Source organism: Podarcis vaucheri (assembly GCF_965113315.1).
Source record: "Podarcis vaucheri genome assembly, chromosome: 4".
NCBI lineage: Eukaryota > Metazoa > Chordata > Lepidosauria > Squamata > Lacertidae > Podarcis > Podarcis vaucheri.
The window spans coordinates 20,563,284-20,586,115 of record NC_138762.1 but is presented as its reverse complement, the minus strand read 5'-3'; the positions used below and the strand labels follow the sequence as shown (position 1 = coordinate 20,586,115).

Below are 22,832 nucleotides of genomic sequence, written 5' to 3'. Positions count from 1 at the left end.
GTAATTTGAATGTACCACAGAGCAATTAATGAGCTGACTTGGGCAAAAGAAAATATTTTGAATGTGAAGAAAATTGAGGCTTAATAAGATCTTAGCAATGACTCTTCAAGCAGGTAAGGAAATTAGACCATCTTCCAATTACAGTTCTTGAATCGCCAGCAAAAGTAGAATTTCATTTTTATTTAATCATAACTAATATAGCATTTTGCCCTTTCTGGAATTTTTTGATTATCTAGCACAAATATAAAATGTAAATAGCCAAAGACTAAGCAGCTGTTCCATGAAAAAAGAATAATGACAATGTCTTATAGCTTTTTGTGTCTGTGCGGAATGGATTTTAAATTAGATTTTTTTATTTATTTATTACTGATCTCCATCTAAATTTGGAGGGCCAAATTCATTACCAAGCTCTTCTTGAAATCTGATTTGGGAACAGCTTCTGCTCACGGTGGACTTAACATGTAACATTCAACAAGTATGCAGTCTGTGAGCCTATGCGCACAGTAGTTAAGACGTACAAACCAGTACACTCCTTCACACAACAACTTGTGCATGTGCAAATAGCAGCTTGTACCTATGATCGGTGCGATGTGTGAAGAAGCCCTATGTGTGGGTTTTAGGAGGGGTAATGTATGTCCTTTTCTGGTTGTCTCTCTAAAGCCAACATTAGAACAAGGCACCAATCCACAGATCTTTCTACTCTGGTTGAAAAATGCAAGTTAAAATTAAATCCTGGTAGGTTGTTTTAATGGGGGGACATTTACACAATTGTGAAATTTTGCATGTGTGTGCGCGCACACACACACACACACACATTATTTCCAGGGCATTGGTGTGAGGATGGAGTAGTTAGAACCAATGAATGAGTAAAGAAACATTTTTTTTAGGGGGCAATCCTATGGCAAGGTCTACAAGGATGGGCAACTTATGATGTAGTACAGGCATGTCCAACTCCCAAGAGACTGCGATCTACTACCAGTATAAAAAAAAAACCTGGCAGTGATCTACCCATTGTCATTGGAGGGAGGAGGATCATGTGTTTTTTAGGGGCGAGTGCCCAGAGTCGTTGAGCTTTCGGGAGCGGGGAATGACAAAAAACGCTCACCAGAAAACCCAGCACTGACATTCAGCACATAATAATAATAATAATTTATTCTTTATACCCCACCCATCTGGCTGGGTTTCCCCAGCCACTCTGGGCAGCTTCCAACCAAATATTAAAAACAATACGGCATCAGACATTAAAAACTTCCCTAAACAGGGCTGCCTTCAGGTGTCTTCTAAAAGTTGTGTAGCTCTTTATCTCCTTGACATCTGATGGGAGGGCGTTCCACAATGCAGGCACCACTACCGAGAAGGCCCTCTGCCTGGTTCCCTGTAACCTCACTTCTCGCAGTGAGGGAACCGCCAGAAGGCCCTCGGCGCTGGACCTCAGCAAACATTACTTCTGCTTGCCGCCTTGACCAGCTTTCACAGCTGCTGCGGCGCCAGCGGAGGGACCCAGCGCTGGGGGCAGGGGGCAGCAACATTCCTAGCCCACGATCAAATAAGATCCCGTTATCTAAAGGTGATCTACCTGTCGATCGCGGTCGACCGGTTGGATATGTCTGATGTAGTGAATCGGCTGCTCAGTTGGCGGCTTCCATCTCAACATGAAGTTCATAACCCTTGCTCAGTCAAAGATGTTCCAGCACAACTTGTTCAGCTCAGCACAGCCAGGGCTCAGCCTGGCTGAAGGACATTCCTGGGGTGAGGTGAGGATGGCACCAGAGAGGAGGGACATAGGCTGTGCAGTTCAGTCAGGCAACCTGAGCACTATTTGAAAGGTTTGTTTTCCCTCTGCAAAACTTAGGCGGAAGCAGCTGCTGAACAGGGTTTGGATCTGGGACTCAGCTATACAGCTGCAAATACAAAATAAAAAAATTCCTTCCAGTAGCACCTTAAAGACCAACTAAGTTAGTTCTTGGTATGAGCTTTTGTGTGCATGCACACTTCTTCAGATACACTGAAACAGAAGTTGCCAGATCCTTCTATATAGTGAGAAGGTGGGGAGGGGTATTACTCAGAAGGGTGGTGGGAATAGGAGATTGGCAATTCTATACAAGATCTCAAAGTAGCTGTTTTACTACAAACGAATTTCAGAAATAGACTGGAAAGAGAAGCTGCTGAATTGCAACTCATTACCAAACTTAAAACCATGGAGAGACCTGGTTTGAACAAAGACATTGGATTCTTATCCCATTATACATGACTAAGCCATTTCTCACCTTTTCACCCCTTGCCTTTTCCTGTAAGACCTATTACAGTCGTTAAGAGTCGTCAACAGGCTCATCTCAGCTATCTGCCAATCTCCTATTCCCTCGTTCCGGAGGTCCGTTCTTAACCTGAAGCACCACTTTAGCTAATGGGGCCTCCTGCTGCTGCCGCGCCGCCGGAGCACAATTTCTGTTCTCATCCTGAAGCAAAGTTCTTAACCCGAGGTACTATTTCTGGGTTAGTGGAGTCCGTAACCTGAAGCGTATGTAACCTGAAGCGTATGTAACCCGAGGTACCACTGTAAAAAGTTTTTAGTGTGTTTTAATTGCAATATACAATGTGGCAATGGATGGCGGTGGTGAGTCCTATGAAAAATTCATAAAAAAAAAATGCTTTTTCAAAAAGAATTTTCAGAACTTTTTTTATATGTGTGTAGATTCTACCTGGGTGTAACTTCGTGCTGGCTTAATTTACACCAGTTTGCTTTATGCCAGCTTCTTCTGCGTTGGATTGCTCCCTGAGTGTGTAGGAGGAAAAGGGCAGAAAAAGGAGCTTGAATCACCTGTCACCAGGCATGAAAAATCCTCAAAGAAGCCAGAAGTGTTTTTACTGTGCATTGTAGGAAGTGATATAAATAGAAAGGAATGTAAGTTGTTTTTATATGCAACAATGGCAGCAAGAATGTTATTGGCCCAAAAATGGAAGCAAGAAGAACTACCAACAAAAGAAGAATGGAGGACGAAACTAATGGACTATGCAGAATTGGATAAACTACGGTAACAGGAAGGATTCAAAACCGGCGAGACCAGAGATTCACAGAAGACTGGAGTAAATTTACAGACTATTTGAAAAGTATTTGTGATGATCAGACTACGCTTGTAGGTTTGCAAGAAGTTTTGTGAGAAGTATTATTGGAATTATTGCAAAAATGGATAAGCGGGAGGATGGTTAGTTAAAATAGTTAAAGGCAATATGAATTTAAGAAATGCATAAGAAGTGGCCAAAATGGTGGATCATCAGAGGTGCTGATGGAAGTCCCAAAAAAATGATTATATAAGTGATGAAGTTTTATAGTATGTATTATAATTTGTATGTATATCCTCAAAGTATTCTGAAACCATTTAATCCAATTTTATTTTGGAGCTAAATAAACACACCTCCATAAAAATAATGGTTCCAACATTATTAGTTCCCCAGGGCACTCCAGTAACCAAGTTCAGTAAAACTGAACTGAGGCAGAATCTTGCATGCATTACTAATCCCAACTCACTTAGAGCTGCTACTTTGTTCTGTGATGTGCAAAGTGGCCTGTTCTTTGATGTGGTGTGGTCTCAACTCCTCTATGCACCACACTGGAGACATCTAAAGGGCTAGATTTGGCCTCCGGGCTTTATATTTGCCACCCCTGGTCCAAATCTTCATAATTCTGCCAATAGGTCTACTGCTGAATTCTAATTTTATTCACACAAACATGACCTTCATTGTACGAAGATAATTGGTACCATGATTTAAGACAGCAAGTCTATTATTTGGATTCTGAACTGTCTTTTTTTGACTGGTTAATGCAACAGGGATTTATTACAGTGACAGAGCAAACCAGATTTATGAAAGCAACAATTTCCTATGTTCTTTCTATCCCTTTCTTTCTTGATATGGATATAATTTAATCTTATCATACTTTTTTATCTTTCCATTAAGTCGGAGATTTAAAGATGTAGCCCCACCAACCCCAGGAGTCAAGAAGAGGTTTTTCCATCTTCTTCTGTCTGAGACAACTTTTATGAGTTGCTGCTTCGTCTTAAATCTCTCTCTGTTGTGAAGGTGGAGTGTTCTCTGCATTTGTCTTTGTGAAATTATATTTCTTGGCTAATCAGAGTTCTTGGGAAGGGGAAAATACTTTATATCTCTGAAATCAGCACACAGAGGCAGATGTTTCTTTAGGATATTTAAAAAACAGCCTTCTCCAACCTAGTGTCCGCTAGATGTTTTTGGACTGCACCTCCCATCATCCCTCAGCATTGCCCATGGTAGCAGGGGCTGATGGGAAATGTAGTCCATCTTTTGACAGCGCTGGGTTAACGATGGCTTGTACAGAGCTTCCGATGCACAAGCTGCTATGTTAATTCCAATGGAGTTAAAAGTTCTATGGATGTCCTCCATTGCATGTGCTGATGTGCTTGCCATGGAATTATACTGCATATTGATCCAGAGTAGATTCCAGTGTATAGTTAGCAGAGTAACAACTTCAACACATTGCAGCACATTGCAGGATCCCCAAAAAACAGACCAGAGGCAATTATATTTCATCCAGCAGAGCTTTACTGCTGTGCTCATGTTCTTCTTGTGAGGTTGAGGCTTCTGGCTGGCCACTGTAAGAACAGGATGTTGGACATCCATGTTTTACATGAGTAAAAAGAAAACCAGTGTTTTCAATGCATTATAAACATGCAACACCAGATGGAGCTGGAGAGCAAAATAAAAAATCTTCACATTTTTCCGTAGTGTTTTTTTTTTCTCTTTTGTTATAAGGAGTTAATTTCTGGCTTGTTTATAGTATTTTTCCCCCTGTGTGTAGATCCACCCTAGGTGTACCTTTGGCCAGAAACAACATGGTCCTTCTACTGTTCGTATGCTTGATTCATTGTAAATAATGATCTCTGTCCTCAGTGGGGCTCACTTCCTAGAAAGTGTGTTTAGGATTGCAGCTTTAGTCCTTGGGGTTGATCTTTTGTGCTTTCCGGAGGGATTCCAGTCGCTTATGTTTAACTTGATTCTCTGACAGTGACATGATTGCAGACGCTTTTGATTGCTTGTTTTGCATCTGCTCTTGCTAACATTCACTAGCTGGCCAAGTTCTTTCCTTATATTACAGACAGAGAATTCCCCCCCCCCCCCAGGATTGCAGGTAGTATGATAGAAATGTATTGTTCCCTGTGGTGCATATACTCATTTGTTCTGTCCCACTGTCATCTCTGATCAAACCGGTCCGACAGTCTATTGAAGCAATACACATAAACCTATGAATAAAGATAAAAATCTGGGTACACCACAGAGAACGAGAGCTCTTTTGCAAGACTCTCAATTCTCTTTTGATAGTTTATTTTCATCACAGGAGGGCTTCTGTGCCCCTCTGGCAGTGATCCACTGGGTTGGAGCAATATCTCTGATACAAAGAGCCTGTTTGATCGGGCCAATGACATATCTAGTCCAGCATCCTGTTCTCACAGTGGCCAATCAGATGCCTGGGGAAATCCTGCAAACTGCAGATGCATGCAGCAGCATCCTACCCACCTGTGATTCCCAAAAACAGGTATTTAGAGGCATGCCGCCTCTGACAGTGGAGGTAGAACATAGCCATTGTGCCTAGCAATCACGGATAGCTTTCTTTTGTTTCTCAATTTGACTGTTTTACATGGGTGTTTTTTTTAATGTAATGCAGTATTTTACGCATTGTGACTTGCAGTTATTTTCATTGATCATAGTTCAGTAATTATTTGTTGTCATTGTTAAGAGTGAATTTCTGCTTAATTATTATTTGCTGGTGTTTTGAGAGTTAATTTTATTGTGTACCCTTATGTTCTAATAAATCATTGACTGTTACTTTATTTGACATAAAGTCATTCCGTTTTAAAGTTATGTTTTAGCATGACTTTTTGTTTTGGATTAGGCTTATTATATGGTGTGTGTTCTTTGTTGTGTATTTTGCTACAGTAAAACCGCCTTGTGTATACAGAAAGCCGGTATACAAATTAAAAGTGAAAAGAAAAATGAAATGAAAATATCCTCCGTGATTTTTCCTAATCCTTTTTTTAAAGCCATCCAGGTGAGCAGCCACTCTTGCCTTCTGTAGGAGTGAGTTCCATAGTTTAACTGCATGCTGTGTGAAGAAGTAATTTCTTTTGCCTGTCCTGAATCTTCCAACATTCAGTGTCATTGGATGCCCATGACTTTGTTGTTACAGGGATCCATTCCGGAGGCCCGTTTGCAGCATGAAAAGCCCGCAACCTGAAGTGCCAGATCTGTGCAGGTGCGCGAAGCACGATTTAGCGCTTCTGTGCATGCGCGAGTGGCGAAACCCGGAAGTAACCCTTTCTGGTACTTCCAGGTCGCTGTGAGACACAACCTGAAAAAACATAGCATGAAGCAAACGTAACATGAGGTATGACTGTACAAGAGAGGCAGAAAAGCTTCTCTAGTCTCTGTTAGGATATTTCCATTCCACCTTAAAAGGGAGCAGGCTTTGTGAGTCACAGAGTCTGCGCATGTCCTGTTCACAGGATGTTTATGTTTGCTATTGCTTTCGTTTCTCTCTCTGTCTGAGACACTGACGCAGGCAGGCAGTCATGTCTTTCTTTGTTCTGATCAACGCTGAATAAAAGCTTGTAAATAATGCTCTCCTGGGTGTGACTTCTGGCTGTGCATTATCTGCTGATAAGAGTGTGCACGAGCCCTGGAATGTGGCAAGGTATTTCCAGGAAACTCGTGTCGCTAATAGCTCATACTGCGTGACCACGGGAGATCGATGGATCGTCCGGCAGCCGGCTTGGGGGCCATGATGGACTTTATCTCCCTGGCAGTATCCCAACAGTCTCTTCCTCCATGCCATGCCATGCCATGCCACTTGTCTTTTCTGGTGTGGCTCTTCCTCAAGTGTCCTTATTTTCCAGGAACAGTCCCAGATTTACAGAAGCTGTCCCAGTTTCTGATTTGATCCAGGAAAGTCCCACGTCTCCTTAGGACATCCCTATTTTGATTCAAGAAATGGTGGAGGGTATGGAGTTATCCAACCCCCCACCGTCTGAAGGCGGTTTTTAATAAATGTTTAATGTTTTTATTATGTTTTTATAAATGTTGGAATGTGTCCAGAGTGGCTGGGGCAACCCAGTCAGATGGGCAGGGTATAAATACAGTGGTACCTCTGGTTGCGAACGGAGCCCCATTCGCAACCTGAGCAGAATGCAACCCGCGTCTGCGCATGCGCGGGTCATGATTCACCGGTTCTTGGTCAGATTTAAGGTGCTGGTTTTGACCTTTAAAGCCCTTCACAGCCTAGGACCCTCGTACCTACGGGACCGCCTCTCCCGGTATGCCCCACGGAGAGCCTCAAGGTCCATAAATAGCAACACCCTAGTGGTCCCGGGCCCTAAGGAAGTTATATTGGCTTCAACCAGAGCCAGGGCCTTTTCAACTCTGGCTCTGGCCTGGTGGAATGATCTGTCTCATGAGACCAGGGCCCTGCAGGATCTGATTTCTTTCTGCAGGGCCTGTAAGACAGAGTTGTTCCACCTGGCGTTTGGCTTGGAGCCAGTTTGATTCCCTCCCCCTCTTTCTTTTTTCTTTCTCCTCCTGTGCTGAGGCTGCATTTTAATATTTTAACGTTTTAATATTTTAATGTTGTATTTTAATCTTGTTTTTAAGTTGTATTCATTCAACTTTTTTATTATTGCTTGTTAGCCACCCTGAGCTGGCCTTGGCTGGGGAGGGCGGGGTATAAATAAAAATTATTATTATTATTATTATTCGCATGCGCGTGATGTTATTTTGAGCATCTGCACATGCGTGAGCAGCAAAACCTGGAAGTAACCCTTTCCGGTACTTCCGGGTCGCCGCGGGACACAACCTGAAAATGCTCAACCTGAAGCAAAAGCAACATGAGGGATGACTGTAATAAAATTCATTTTCCCCCATTTTCATCGGAGAAATGTTGTAGGGTATGGGGGAGTTCAGTGCCCCTCCCCCCGGTTCACTGAATCACATGTTTTCCTCCATGCAGACATGGAGGAGAGGAAGAACTTATTGATACGATCACAATGGCACAATGTATTGGGTTGCAATGGCACATATGAGAGTAAGTCGATACAATCAAGAATCTATGAAGTCTATTCTTTTAAAGGAAGGCTTTCTCTGAGACACAGGCAGCTGTGCTGCCAAGAGGAATTAAATGCTTAGGATGCGCACTGTTCAGGATTATCAAGCCTTTTCACACTGCTGTGTTTAATGGGGGGAAAGCTACCCAGCACAACACTCTCCTGAGCAACACAGTTACTAGACACGGTCGGTATTTTAAGGAGCAAAGTGAGAGCACAGCCTCCCACAGCTCTAGCTCTGAAGAATAGAAGCATACTTATCCAGACAGAGCAGTAAACTAACGTTCTCCACTTTATTTACCTCTGTTGATCTCAGAACGGTGCCTGGTTAGATCAAACATAGCTTAATCAAGGAAAGGTGCCATAGAACCATCCAGTTAAAAGCCATGCGAGGACTTTCTTTCTTTTGCCTGTTTATGTCTCAAGTACAGCATCTCTGTTAAATGTATGTTTAATCTTCTGGTTCTACTAAACCAGGGATGGGCAACTTCTCTCTCTCCCCCTCCCCACCCCCGCCTTTGAGATGCAGTTGGACTCCACTGGGTTACCCACTGGGCCTACTAAGATGGAAGGTTCGGAGGCCAACAGCAGGGGGAGCCAGAGCCCCATATAGGCAGAGACAACTTCTTCTAGGTCCCCCCGCTTGCCTCTCACTATTGAGTTCCACAAGGATTGAGAAACTGACAGCCTATACCACCTCCAGGCTGGTTGTAAATAAGAAGGCAGGCAAGTGAGGACCGTCTGAAGGCAGGCTGAGGTTCAGGGGGCAGTATGCTATTCCCTCTAATGGACCGGCCCCCACTTGCTCTGTTGCTATATAGAGCCTTGTTCTCAAGGTAACTCTTTTACCTTTGGTGGAGGATGACAGGTTAGCAAGGGGTGCAGGGAAGTGTTTTTGAGCATTCGACTGCAATGCTTCCTACACATTGTGGAGACAGTGGATAGACAAAAGTTTTTCTCCCTCTCTCATAACACTAGAACCCATGGACATCCTATGAAGGAAAGAGGATGAAAACAGATACCCCATTCCAGAAGTGCCACCCCGCACTTTGTCTGATATAATGGCTTAAGCAGCTTGGCTTTGTGAACTAGGCTAAGCCATGACGTCTAAGTTCCTGCAACCAGGAATGGCCATAGAAGACATTTTTCAGGGCAGGCATAGATTTTTCTCCTCTGCAGCACTTAGGAAAATGAGACCCAGAGATCCTTGGGAAAGGACCGGAGGACTGTTTTTAGCAGCAGGCTACAGAGTCGAAGGGGTCAGGCTTTATGAATTAAAGCAATGACACCTCAGTGCTACCCCTGAGCTTGAAAGCTATCATTTCGTGGTCTGCGCTGAGATGAAAATGGCCTCGCCTTTGGTGTGTTTCAGCTGCACTTCCTCCAGGTAAATCCTGGCGGTGTTCAGTACAGATTCCAGTTGACACTTCAGCTCCTTTTGGAAGCTGCTCTAAAAACTCAGTTAAAAAAAGGAAGGGCAGCATTGCAAGAAGCTGGGACTGTGGTTCTAAATGTATCACTCTTCTTTTTATCTAGCTCACCACTGGCTTCCTTTATCTTTCTGTATTAAGTTTAAGCTACTTTATCAATACAAGACTCTCTCTGTGGTCTTGCTTCACCTCTTCTCATTGCTTTCTCTATATTCTCCCCCTCTTAATCTTCATCCCGCTAATACTACTAACATGTCTAGGGAAAACTCCTTAGGGAGCAATCCTGTACACAGAGGAAGCTGGCACAAAGCAAGCAGGCATAATTTAAGCTGGTGTAGTTACGCCAGAGCCAAACTCCATTCGGCAGCACGGCTACTGCAGGCTGAGCTGATCTAAGCCTGAAAGAGGGAAAGCAGGCCTTTACAATTGTGTTTGAGACACACCATCCTTTTCATTGGGTTGACCTAATGTCAATAGGCAAGGAGACCAGAGGAGGGACATGGGTGGCGCTGTGGGTTAAACCACAGAGCCTAGGACTTGCCAATCAGAAGGTCGGTGGTTCGAATCCCCATGATGGGTGAGCTCCCATTGCTCGGTCCCTGCTCCTGCCAACCTAGCAGTTCAAAGGACATCAAAGTGCAAGTAGATAAATAGGTACCACTCCAGCGGGAAGGCAAACGGCATTTCTGTGCGCTGCTCTGGTTCGCCAGAAGCGGCTTAGTCATGCTGGCCACATGACTCAGAAGCTGTACGCCGGCTCCCTCAGCCAATAAAGCGAGATGAGCGCCGCAACCCCAGAGTTGGTCACGACTGGACCTAATGGTCAGGGGTCCCTTTACCTTTACCTTTAGGTTCTGCCATGCTGAAAGATTGCCTCTTTTGGTACAAGGCCCCCAGTATATTTAGCAGAAAATGGCCCTTCCTTTGTCATCACTGGGATCCTGGAGCAGTCACAGATCGGCATAGCCATGCAAGGGTTTGCCAAAACATTGAACACTTTTTAAGGCACATGCCTGGATAGTTCGGTTGGCTCTGATGACGCCAAGGTTGCCGGTCCAATCCCCATATGGGACAACGGCATATTCCTGCATTGCAGGGGACTGAATGAGATGATCTTCAGGGTCCCTTCCAACTCTATGATTCTGCGATGGCTTGAGGGAGCTTTCCTATCAAGCCTACCTACCCAATGACAGGTGGCCTCATTTCATGAGTGCATTTTCCACTGGACTGGGCAGTGTGTGTGTGTGGAAATTTACATAAACTGCATCTGCTGGACACAAGAAAAAGTGGACAGAAGGAGCAGCAAAAGGCAAAGAAACCGACTCTTGCCTGTTGTGGGAGGCATGCATATTGGATGGGGTTTGGTTAATGACTTTTCGATCCTTTAGGCAACCAATTTCTACGCTGGCAGGGAACTGCTAAGGATCTGAACACTGCATGTTGGGCAGGTTTTGGGAGGCAATCAGAGGTTCTCCTGTCAGTTGCGCTCCAAGCCTCCAACTTGCCAGATGGAGGGGAAGGGATTTAATAAGAGAGACGGAAATTCTTTTTCCCATCAGCAGCTGTAGGTCAGAATAGCAGGCAGGGTGCTGAAACTTGCGTTAGTTCTACACGTGTTCATCTCTTAAGGGCAATTTTTGTATTGCTGTATAAGTGGCTTGACCGGCTGTTCAGAGGCGGCCTGCTGTTTCCGATTTACAGCATCCAACTCGGGGGGCCCAGAGCAGATGTCTGTACATGAGGATCCTTGGTCTGAAGAAACTGCTGTGTTTATTTAAAAGCCAGGAGTGGAATATAGGGCCAAGAATAGTAAAGTACATTAATTTTAATTTTTTAAAAAAGACAATTTTATAAGTTTTCTGTCTTCGTTTCTCAATATGGTCCTTTTACATGGTTTTGTATGATGTATTGTGGTATTTTATGCACTTTGATTTGCTGTCATTTTTATTAATCATAGTTTAGTAAATAATAATAATAATAATAATAATAATAATAATAATAATAATAAATTTATTTGCTGTCCATCTGACCTGGTTGCTCCAGCCACTCTGGGTGGCTTCCACCAAATTAAACACATTAAGCACTGTAAAACATCAAACATTAAAAACTTCCCTATACAGGACTGCCTTCAGATGCTTGTTTATTTCTTTGACATCTGATGGGAGGGTCTTCTAAAAGGGGAGCCCGACTCCCCAGAAGGCCCTGTTTTTTTTTTAATTGTAATTGTTAAGAGTGGGTTTCTGCTTAATTGTGAGTTGCTCATACTTTGAGAGTTAATTTTATTGTGTGCTATTATATTCTAACGGACTATAGAATATTACTTTATTTGGTATAATTTGTTTATTTTAAAGTTACGTTTTTACCATGACTTTTTGCATTGGATCAGATTGTTATAAGGTGTGTGATCTTTGTTGTATATTTTGCAGTTTCTTCCACTAGCAAACCACCTTGGGGATAGATAAATAGAAAAAGCAGTATACAAATTGAAAGTGGAAATGAAATGAAATTTTCTCTTATGAGCATTCCTAAATCTCCATCCTATATCTCACTCTTGGCTTTTCACAAAAACACAAGATCTAAAACCTTTAAAACTTACGGATTTTGCTGGTGCTCTGGTAGTTTGGCTTTGTGGGTTCTAGATTCATTCGTAGGGATTTTGGGAGCTGCCTTATACCGAGTCAGACTACCAGCCAATCTTATCTAGTTTAGTCTACACTGACTGACAGCAGCTCTCTGGGCATTTAGACAGGAACCTCTCCTAGTCCTACCTGAGATGTGGCAAACCCTCCAAGTGCCCCTATTTTCCAGGGACAGTCCAGGATTTACAGACGCCATCCCAGTTTCTGATTCGATCCCAGAATGTCCTGCTTTTCCTTAGGATGTCCCGATTTTCATTGGAGAAATGTCAGAGGGTATGGAGTTCTGCGACCCCTGAGCCAAGGAGTAACTAGATAACCTTTGGAAGACATCTGAAGGCAGCCCTGTATAGGGATGTTTTTTTAACGTTTAACGTTTTATAATGTTTTTATATATGCTGGAAGCTGCCCAGAGTGCCTGGGCCAACCCAGTCAGATGGGCAGAGTATAAATAGTAAAAAAATGTGGTGGTGTTGTTAAATAGGGTGTCCCTATCTTCATTAGAGGGACGCGGGTGGCGCTGTGGGTTTAACCACAGAGCCTAGGCTTTGCTGATCAGAAGGTCAGCGGTTCAAATCCCCGCGATGGGGTGAGTTCCCGTTGCTTGTTCCCTGCTCCTGCCAACCTAGCAGTTCAAAAGCACGTCAAAGGGCAAGTAGATAAATAGGTACCGCTCTGGCGGGAAGGTAAACAGCGTTTCCGTGCACTGCTCTGGTTCGCCAGAAGCGGCTTAGTCATGCTGGCCACATGACCCGGAAGCTGTATGCCAGCTCCCTCGGCCAATAAAGCGAGATGAGTGCCGCAACCCCAGAATTGTCCGCGACTGGACCCAATGGTCAAGGGTCCCTTTACCTATCTTCATCGGAGAAATGTTGTAGGGTATGATGTTGGGAATTGAACCAGATGTAAGACAGATGTTCTACCACTGAACCAAGGCCCTTCTCTCCCCCTCAAAAAAGGTCATTTATTATTATTTTAAACATTTTAATCCTGCTACAATGTGCACCAAGATACCCAACTGGATGAAGATGCATGAAAGGTGTTTTAAAGCATCACGCAACATTTAGAAAAATTAAGGGCATATAAAAACTCAGAAACAATGCTTTAAAAAGGAGAAGAATAGAAAAAGTAGTATTAGAAATGCTATTGCCGCCTCTCCCCATATGATCCAACTTGGGCCATGTGATCATCATCTGAGACTCTTCTTCATGTGCTTCCTCTGCAAGAGGTCTGGAGGGCAGCAACCCGAGAATTGACCTTTTCTGCACCACGCAAAAACATTCCTCTTCTCCCGGGCCTTTGGCTAATTAAACAATCTATGGCATATGGGGAGGGGTATTCTCGTTTGTTAACATGCTATGCATTTTTGAGTTTTTATATTGTAAATAGCCCTGTGGTCTTTGGATGAAGGACAGTATAGGGGTGGGGGAGTGAAATAGAGAAACATGGCCTGCCCGTGTACAGTGGTACCTCAGGTTACATATGCTTCAGGTTACATACGCTTCAGGTTACAGACTCCACTAACCCAGAAATAGTGCTTCAGGTTAAGAACTTTGCTTCAGGATGAGAACAGAAATTGTGCTCTGGCTTCGCAGCAGCAACGGGAGGCCCCATTAGCTAAAGTGGTGCTTCAGGTTAAGAACAGTTTCAGGTTAAGTACGGACCTCCGGAACGAATTAAGTACTTAACCCGAGGTACCACTGTATTAAGATTCCTGAAAGGATATAATGCAATCAGAAAAAGTTACACAAGGGCCACCTACTTCCTGTTCTGATGTCATCAGGGACAGGAAGTTCTAGGGACCCAAAGGGTTATGCAGCCAAGGGTCTCCTAACCTTTTGTTCCTATGCACAATAGAAGAATTCCCTCCCTTCCCACAATACTCTCATGACCTCAACATTGAAATGCTGCCTCCAGACACGGCCAGCGATTAGTGTCCACGTCCGCCACACAACAATCCAGAATAGTGCAGTCAAGAATACTGAAAGCTAAAATGCTAAAGCATCTGGCTTAGTGGACCATGTGGAACGCAAATCGATAGGAGAAAGCATTTTCAGGCAGGCAAGCGTGGTTCAGTGACTGCGATAACACAACAACACGTGTGTAATTGTAGAGTAATGTGATCAAATGTCAAAAGGGACAAAGCCAACAGTACATTGTTAGAATTACCTTGACAACCAGCCTGATCCCATCAGCTTTGAATTCAATTATGTTTCAGCCAGGAAAAATATATTCCGTCCCAGAAAGCCAACATTTTGGCACATTCTAGCATGACTAATAAGAGAGAAAGAGCCGGTGCTATGCAGAAACAGTATAAGTTAAGTTTGATTCCTAATGGCAGGGCTTAGTGGGGAATGTTTAATCCACATCCCCCAATAAACCATGCTTATTGCACAAGGCAACAACATTCCTCTTTTCCCAGGCCTCTGGCTACTTAAACTCTGGCCTTAAAACTGTATAGGTGTGTGGGGGCGGATATTGTTTTGTTTGCTACTGTGTTATGTATTTTTGTGTTTTTATATTGTAAACTGCCCTGTGATTCCTGGATGAAGTGGAGAAATAGTAAAATAGTAAAAATAAATAAATAAATAATCCCTTTAAAAACATTACAGCAAAAGCAAAGTCTGCCCTCCATTCTCCTTGACACAGTTCTCCAAAGGCGTTTCTAACCCCTTCAGGGATCTATGAACTATATAAACCTACCCACTGAAAGTTCTCCGCCTGTCATCATGATGGGCATTGTGTGTGTGTAAATATATGCACACACATGCATTTACACACACAATATCTTCACATTTTAAAAACCAATATGTAATTAGCATATTGCTATTCTCTAAGCAGGAAGATATAACAAAATATACATAGGCATAAGCTATATAAACACTTATGTATCAGGTATCACTTTTTAATTTATTTTCCAGTAGCTGGATATTTTTCTTGAGTCTTCGTATATTAGTACATCACAAAAGGCTTGTATCCTTCTCCTCCCTTTTCCCCCCTGTGCCTTCCGTGTGCTCTGAATGATTCCCTACTCCTCCACAACCAGACAACCATTTTGAGGGTCTGCAAGGCATAGCTGTCAACGTTTCCCCATTTTTAAGAGAAATTCCCTTATTCCAAATAGGATTCCTCGCAAGAAAAGGGAAAAGTTTGCAAGGGCTTGGAGGGGACAGGAGCAGGAGAGGAAGCTCTGTGGTATGAGAGGATCTACAGTGGTTCCCCAACAGCCGATAAGACCAAGACTTTTGCCATTTTTATTATGAGTCAACTGTCAGTTTGCATTTCTTAGTACAGAAAGAACTGATCTGATGTGTAGAGATCTTCCTTATTCTAATAAATTCAAGAGGGTTCTGGAAGCTTCTCTGTGTGAAAGAAACAAGCATAAGGTTCATGATGTTTGGGTTATACCTTCAGAGAAGCTGAGTACAGCTGGCTTAAACAGGTTCTCTTATCTCTTTCAGTCAAGGTCATGCTGACTATAATAATAGGCCAGAAGGAGCCTGGGTTTCACTTTCACTTTCCATCTCTCTTCTGGTGTGGTGTTCTGTACATAGTATGCTTAGGGTTAAGGTTTAGACTTATTATAAGTTATTGTAAGTTTAAGTTAAGCCTGCTGCAACTGGATTTCTTATGGACAGTGCCAGTCCTGAATGTATTGGATTTGTGACCATTATGCTCATTTGCCTTCAGTAGCAGTAAAGCTCTGCTGGATGAAATATTAATTGCCTCTGGTCTATTTCGGGGGAATCCTGCAACGTGTTTACGTTTTTACTCTGCTAAATATATGTTGGGATCTGCTGTGGGTCAATATTGAGTAGAATTTTAATGACATCAACATGGCCGCGGTTGCCCTTTGTGTGGCAAGTGGAGCAATCCTAGCTACAGAAAGCTGGCATAAATGTTCCCCCTGTTCCAAACTCCGCTCCAGAGGAATTTGACTTGTGCCACTCTTTTTGCCAGCTAAGTTCCACCGAGTTGTTAGGTCATGAGACCAAGCTGAAAGGGGTGTGGATTACTTGTGCCGCTCCTCGTTCTGTGCCCCCTTGCCACACCCCTAGACTCCATCAAATGATTGACAGGTGATTGACAGCCCCACCCACCTGTCAAATTTGCCCCTTGAGGCTAGGATCTGATAAGGATCTGTCTCGTAGAACCAAAAGAGGTTCCCATCCACTGTTTTATAAGGAAGGCTGTACCGTATTTTTTGCTCTATAAGACTCACTTTTTCCCTTCTAAAAAGTAAGGGGAAATGTGTGTGTGTCTTATGGAGCAAATGCAGGCTGCGCAGCTATCCCAGAAGCCAGAACAGCAAGAGGGATTGCTGCTTTTACTGCGCAGCGATCCCTCTTGCTGTTCTGGCTTCTGAGATTCAGAATTTTTTTTTTCTTGTTTTCCTCCTCCAAAAACTAGGTGCGTCTTGTGGTCTGGTGCATCTTATAGAGCGAAAAATACGGTATTTCTAGTTGTTACATAACAGATAGCAAGGCATAGTGCAGCAAATTGCCTCTTGCAAATGTTCAAAATGCGAACGCCATTTGTTGGGGTAAACGTAATGCACAGTAACACTGAAGCAAACATTATTTTTATACAATAATCTCCTTTAGCAAAGCTGCAATAAATCTGGGGATCTAGTCAATGAATTAAATGGGATAACACAGACCTCAGTGAATACCTGGCAGGAATCAATAGGAATTGCAAACTAAAAGGCAGAACAGGTATTTAATTTTAAACAGCATTCCTAGTTGACTGACTAATGCTTCCTGTGTTTTGCGATTCTTCAAAATAATACTCTGATTAGCATTTCATTTCAAATGCTGTGCAATATTGTTTTGTAATGCTAATTCCGTTTCTCTCTCTTTTTGACAGTTTACATTTCAAAGGGGCTGTGTCGCCTCCGCTGTATATGGAGTGCGGCCGCTGATAACAATATATGGAATTTCTCAGCCTTAAAAATAAATGATTACGGGCCAAACTACAAGAATCGTTGGAGACCCATGATGGGATCGCCTAATACTTAGCTATTTTTAGCTTAGCCCCTGACCTAAGCATATACCACTGATTTCCCTTCTTTCTGCCTGCATGTTTGGGCCCTATCAGAAATGCTTTCTAGACTACAACTGATAAGGCCATACAAAACATCAGCAGTGGTAATGTATTGTGCTGATCAGTCAAAACGTTTATTCCCACTTGTGTAATAAATAGGCATGCATCTCGTTACTAAGTTAAAAATAGGTGTGCGCAAGAACGAGGAGGTAATGAACAGGAAGGAAGGAACTCTGATGGGATAGAAGTTTGAGGAAACTTCAGGAAGCATTGAGACCCAAATAAAATGAAGGGAGCCCCAAGTCTCCAGGTTGCATACCTGTAGAACACATCACTTCATTTGAATACGTAAACTACTACAGACATCCAACGTGCTCCAAAATTGGTCATAAACATTACACTTATGATATGTATATGAGAGTCAGGCCCTGCCAAGTACTATACCTCTGCAGATTAATTTTATAAGTATTAATACCCGAGTATTTTTATACAGTTATATGCATTTGTTGCATTATCTGTTTAAGTCAGTTGTACTACCCCTTGCGTGGAGCAGTGGGGTTACCTAGCGGGGCACAAAGAGGCAACTGGGTGGCAGAGGTATGCATGACTATCAGACTTTGAAAAGCTGGTATCACTGGATGAGGTTCCTCAGTTTTGTTGAATTAATTAAGCTAAGTAGTATTAATTGGATTTTGAATGAAGTTCTAATTAATTTTTAACTGCTTTGAATTGTTCTGTCATCTTAGTGGGTCGTGCAAAATTCTATTTTGAATAATGCTTTTGATAGGGTAGGGGGGTCACTGGGCATGTATTTATAGAACCAAGGGGGGTGTGCCCCCTTCAGAGTTTGGGAAACACTGGTTTATGTGCCTGCTACTTTAGTTAATGTGGGATATGCGTAGAATATTACACTCCGTTATAATAATGCATATAACACATGATAACTGTTTGGGTTTTCTTTAGCAAACAAGTTCTCTAATTCATGGAGTTAGATAAGAATTAGGAGGGAGAAAATCCATAAAGATATGATTGACACTGAGATTTTCAGAAAACTCGATCGCTGGAGAAGTCAGTAGAGGGGACACTATTATCCTGATTCCTGCATCCCATACATTTATCCCTACACTAGTTTCCTTGATTAAAGGTAAAGGTAAAGGTACCCCTGCCCGAACGGGCCAGTCTTGACAGACTCTGGGGTTTGTGCGCCCATCTCACATCTATAGGCCGGGGGCCAGCGCTGTCCGGAGACACTTCCGGGTCACGTGGCCAGCGTGACAAAGCTGCATCTGGCGAGCCAGCGCAGCACACGGAACGCCGTTTACCTTCCCGCTGGTAAGCGGTACCTATTTATCTACTTGCACCCGGGGGTGCTTTCAAACTGCTAGGTTGGCAGGCGCTGGGACCGAGCAGCGGGAGCGCACCCCGCCGCGGGGATTCGAACCGCCGACCTTTCGATCGGCAAGCCCTAGGCGCTGAGGCTTTAACCCACAGCTTGATTGTTGCTTGCCAATTGCAGCTTTGTGCTCATGTTTGCTGTTATGTCTGTGCCTAATAAAGTAATTTCTTTAATTGCACCCTGTTCAATAACTTCTGTTATTTCGATTTCATATCTGATGTACCCACCCTCTCTCCCCAGCCTAGGGATTGCTTGGTTGATAATGCAGGGGATAGAGATGAAATGAAATACATAACACGGCAGCGTAAGAGTTTTGTACTTACCTGTAAGACAGCTGGTGAGTGACAGAAGCAGGGTGAGTTTCCATGACAACGGCATCGCTCGCCTCGAAGGTCTTACGCTCCCGTTTGTGTGATTGTTAGCAGCTCGGAGGTTCCTTCATTAAAACGCAGCCTGGTGAAGCAAAACACACCTCATTGATAAGGATGTTGTCTTCCTTTTTTCTTTGCAAAATGATCACATGCACAAAGAGCTGGCTGCTCCTGAAAGAGTGATGCACTCCTTAACTTGAGGCAGGGTGGTGAAGTGGATTAGAGTGTAGGACTAAAGGTAAAGGACCCCTGGACAGTTAAGTCCAGTCAAAGGAGACTATGGGGTTGCGGCGCTCATCTCGCTTTCAGGCCAAGGGAGCCGGCATTTGTCCACAGACAGCTTTCCAGGTCATGTGGCCAGTATGACTAAACCGCTTCTGGCACAATGGTACACTGTGAAGGAAACCAGAGCGCACGGAAATACCGTTTACCTTCCCGCCACAGCGGTACCTATTTATCTACTTGCACTGGTGTGCTTTCAAACTGCTAGGTTGGCAGGAGCTGGGACAGAGCAACAGGAGCTCACCCTGTCACAGAGATTCGAACTGCCAACCTTCCGATCGGCAAGCCCAAGAGGCTCAGTGGTTTAGACCACAGCCCCCCGCAGATGTAGGACTAGGACCTGAGAAAGCAGGGTTCAAATTCCCACTCAGCCACAAAATTAAAAGTTGGCCTCAGGACCACCTCAGACTCTAACCCACCTCATAGAGGGGGGGATGCAGGGGTATGCATATCCCTAAACATTTTGTGAGTCTAATTTTGGCCTCATTGAAGGGTAATATTTCAATATGATTAGGAAAATGAGAGTACCCCCTAAACATTTTTTAGGGGGAAAAACCACTGCATTGTTCTATTTGGAGGTGATGGTGGTATTTAAGAAAAATGGCAAAAAATAATATAATTACAAAATATAGAAAAACGTTCATTTGTAAGTAATTTCATATTATGCATACACCCACCCACACCTACACACCCACACACCAATTACGGCTTTGAAAGCATTATATAACTTCTTAGGCCACACCATAACTTAATGGTATTTAGCTTATACAATAATGTAATTACTATTACATTTTAAGCAGAACGCCCAATTTATATGAGTGAAAATAATACGCAAGGTTGAACAATGACTTGGTATTTTACATTACAATAATTAACAAATGAACTATTGCACTGCATATTTTTTTTTGTACACCACCCTGAGTTGCCCGCCTAACAGGTGGAACATAAATATTGTGATGAGTAAGTCAAAATAAATATGAAAAAAATAAACTTATTTATTTAAGGCACTTACTGAAGAAGATGAGGTAAAAATCACCACAGACTTTTGTCCCTTCCCCAATTGCCTCAGAATATTACAGATGCATCTCTAAACCAACTCCCCATCCCCCATATTTGCTAGAGTATGGTCCACAGGATGGAACCACTTTGGGCAGCAGGTGGGAGGTATCAAATTTATGTGTTTATTTAATTCATTTATTTGTTTATTTAATTCTGTTTATGAATCAATTTACTTAAAATATCTCAAAGCAATTAAAAAACAAAAAAACCATCAATTCTTCTTGGTGGGTTTGGCAGGACTAGATGGGTCATTGGCCTTATCTAATCTTCTGATCTCTTTAAAATGTTGGAGTATGGAATGATCCTGTTCAGTGTTCCTGGCAGACAGTCATGCCTTGTTCAGGATACATCATTCCACTGCGCACACTCTCTCTCTCTCTATCTCTCTCTCATTTTCCCATTCGCGGCTCCTCAGAAATAAGAGATTCGGGCAATATGAACCAACCATAGTGTCAGAACATTTTTTAAAATGTGATGCTAGCAGTGATAAGGTGAAAAACAGATCACAATCTCTCAGAAAGGAGGGATTTTCTACATGTGTTGCTAACCATATGCCTAGAGAATACCATTAGCTTGTCATTAACAACTGAATCTTCAGATCTTTGGGCTCTTTTCTGAGAGACCCAACTCTGGTGAGCAACAACAATCCATCAGCATAGAGGGCATTTTGGCATTTATTTTCATATTTGAGATATTGTTTGGTATATTTAGACAGAGGAATAGCTCAAATGCTGTTCAAATTTCTAAAAAATATATATATCTCTTGGGAAATTTCCAAGTTGTTAGTGCAAGAATTGCAGTAGTCACTTAGAAGTCGGTAGTTTTTGATTAGAAAAATGCCTTCTGTGTACTATACAAATATTTATTTACTCATTTCAAATGGGAGATTGAAATTACCCAGACCTGCTCTGCCACCTCTCCTTTTTTTCACGCTCACTTGACATTTCTCTGCCATTTCAGATTCTTGCCAGAACTGCAGTAGATGTCCAGCTTAAAAAAAAAAAGACTTGCAAGCTACTATGTATTTCCTCCTAGTTTCCCCAAATATTTTCTACACCACATTTTTCTCTACGGAGTACACAAGAGGCAGTGCATTAAGAAATTATTCTGTGGGTTTACTCTGAGTAGAACTAGCATAGGAAACAACCTAAGTGGTAAAACTATTCCTGCATTGTACCACTTCAGACACTCTGAAATATCTATATTCCAGGGACAGGCCCTGATTTAGAGAAGCTATACCCCCACAACCTCAGATATGCAGATGACACAACCTTGATGGCAGAAAATGAGGAGGAATTAAAGAACCTTTTATTGAGGGTGAAAGAGGACAGTGCAAACTATGGTCTGAAGCTCAACATCAAAAAAACGAAGATCATGGCCACTGGGCCCATCACCTCCTGGCAAATAGAAGGGGAAGAAATGGAGGCAGTGAGAGATTTTAATTTCCTGGGCTCCATGATCACTGCAGATGGTGACAGCAGTCACGAAATTAAAAATCGCCTGCTTCTTGGGAGAAAGGCGATGACAAACCTAGACAGCATCTTAAAAAGCAGAGACATCACCTTGCCAACAAAGGTCTGTATAGGTAAAGCTATGGTTTTCCCAGTAGTGATGTATGGAAGTGAGAGCTGGACCATAAAGAAGGCTGATCGCTGAAGAATCGATGCTTTTGAATTATGGTGCTGGAGGAGACTCTTGAGACTCCCATGGATTGCAAGAAGATCAAACCTATCCATTCTTAAGGAAATCAGCCCTGAGTGCTCACTGGAAGGACAGATCCTGAAGTTGAGGCTCCAATACTTTGGTGACCTCATGAGAAGAGAAGACTCCCTGGAAAAGACCCTGATGTTGGGAAAGATGGAGGGCACAAGGAGAAGGGGATGACAGAGGACAAGATGGTTGGACAGTGATCTCAAAGCTACCAGCCTGAGTTTGACCAAACTGCGGGAGGCAGTGGAAAACAGGAGTACCTGGCGTGCTCTGGTCCATGGAGTCACGAAGAGTCGGACATGACTAAACGACTAAACAACAATACGCCACACATCTCATTGGGTTCTCAGAGCCAGTCTGGGCAGCTTCCAACATATATAAAAACATAAGAAAACATTAAACATTTAAAAAGCTTCCCTATACAGGGCTGCCTTCAAATGGCTCGGGGTTGGAAAAATCTATATCCTCCAACATTTCTCCAATGTAAATAGGTACATCCTAAGGAAAAGCGGGACATTTCGGGATGAGATCCAGAAACCAGGATAGCTTCTCTAAACCAGGGACATCCCTGGAAAATAGGGACACTTGGAGGCTGTGATGTGGTAGAGTGCAGGAACAGTTTTACCACTTCATCTGCCATTGAGATTGAAGTAAGTGTGTGCTTTTAAGAAGGCATGAATACCTATCACTAAACATTTTACTTAAAAAGCAGTGAAAGATTCTTGTCAGCAGATTTCATGGTAATTATTTTTCTCCCCCAAGGATTTCACTTTTTGAACATA

The 22,832-nt window shown here is 42.9% G+C and overlaps 1 protein-coding gene across 4 annotated transcripts in view; it reads right to left on the bottom strand.

Moving 5' to 3' along the window:
• CNTN5 (contactin 5) overlaps positions 1 to 22,832 on the bottom strand; it is a 657,243-nt gene that overhangs the window by 332,319 nt on the left and 302,092 nt on the right. For all 4 annotated transcript variants that reach the window (XM_082219029.1, XM_082219028.1, XM_082219031.1 and 1 more), the window contains exon 3: positions 18,952 to 19,081. In XM_082219029.1, coding sequence (XP_082075155.1) covers positions 18,952 to 19,006 — 55 coding nt within the window. In that variant the 5' untranslated portion in view covers positions 19,007 to 19,081. The remainder of the gene's footprint in view (positions 1 to 18,951; positions 19,082 to 22,832) is intronic.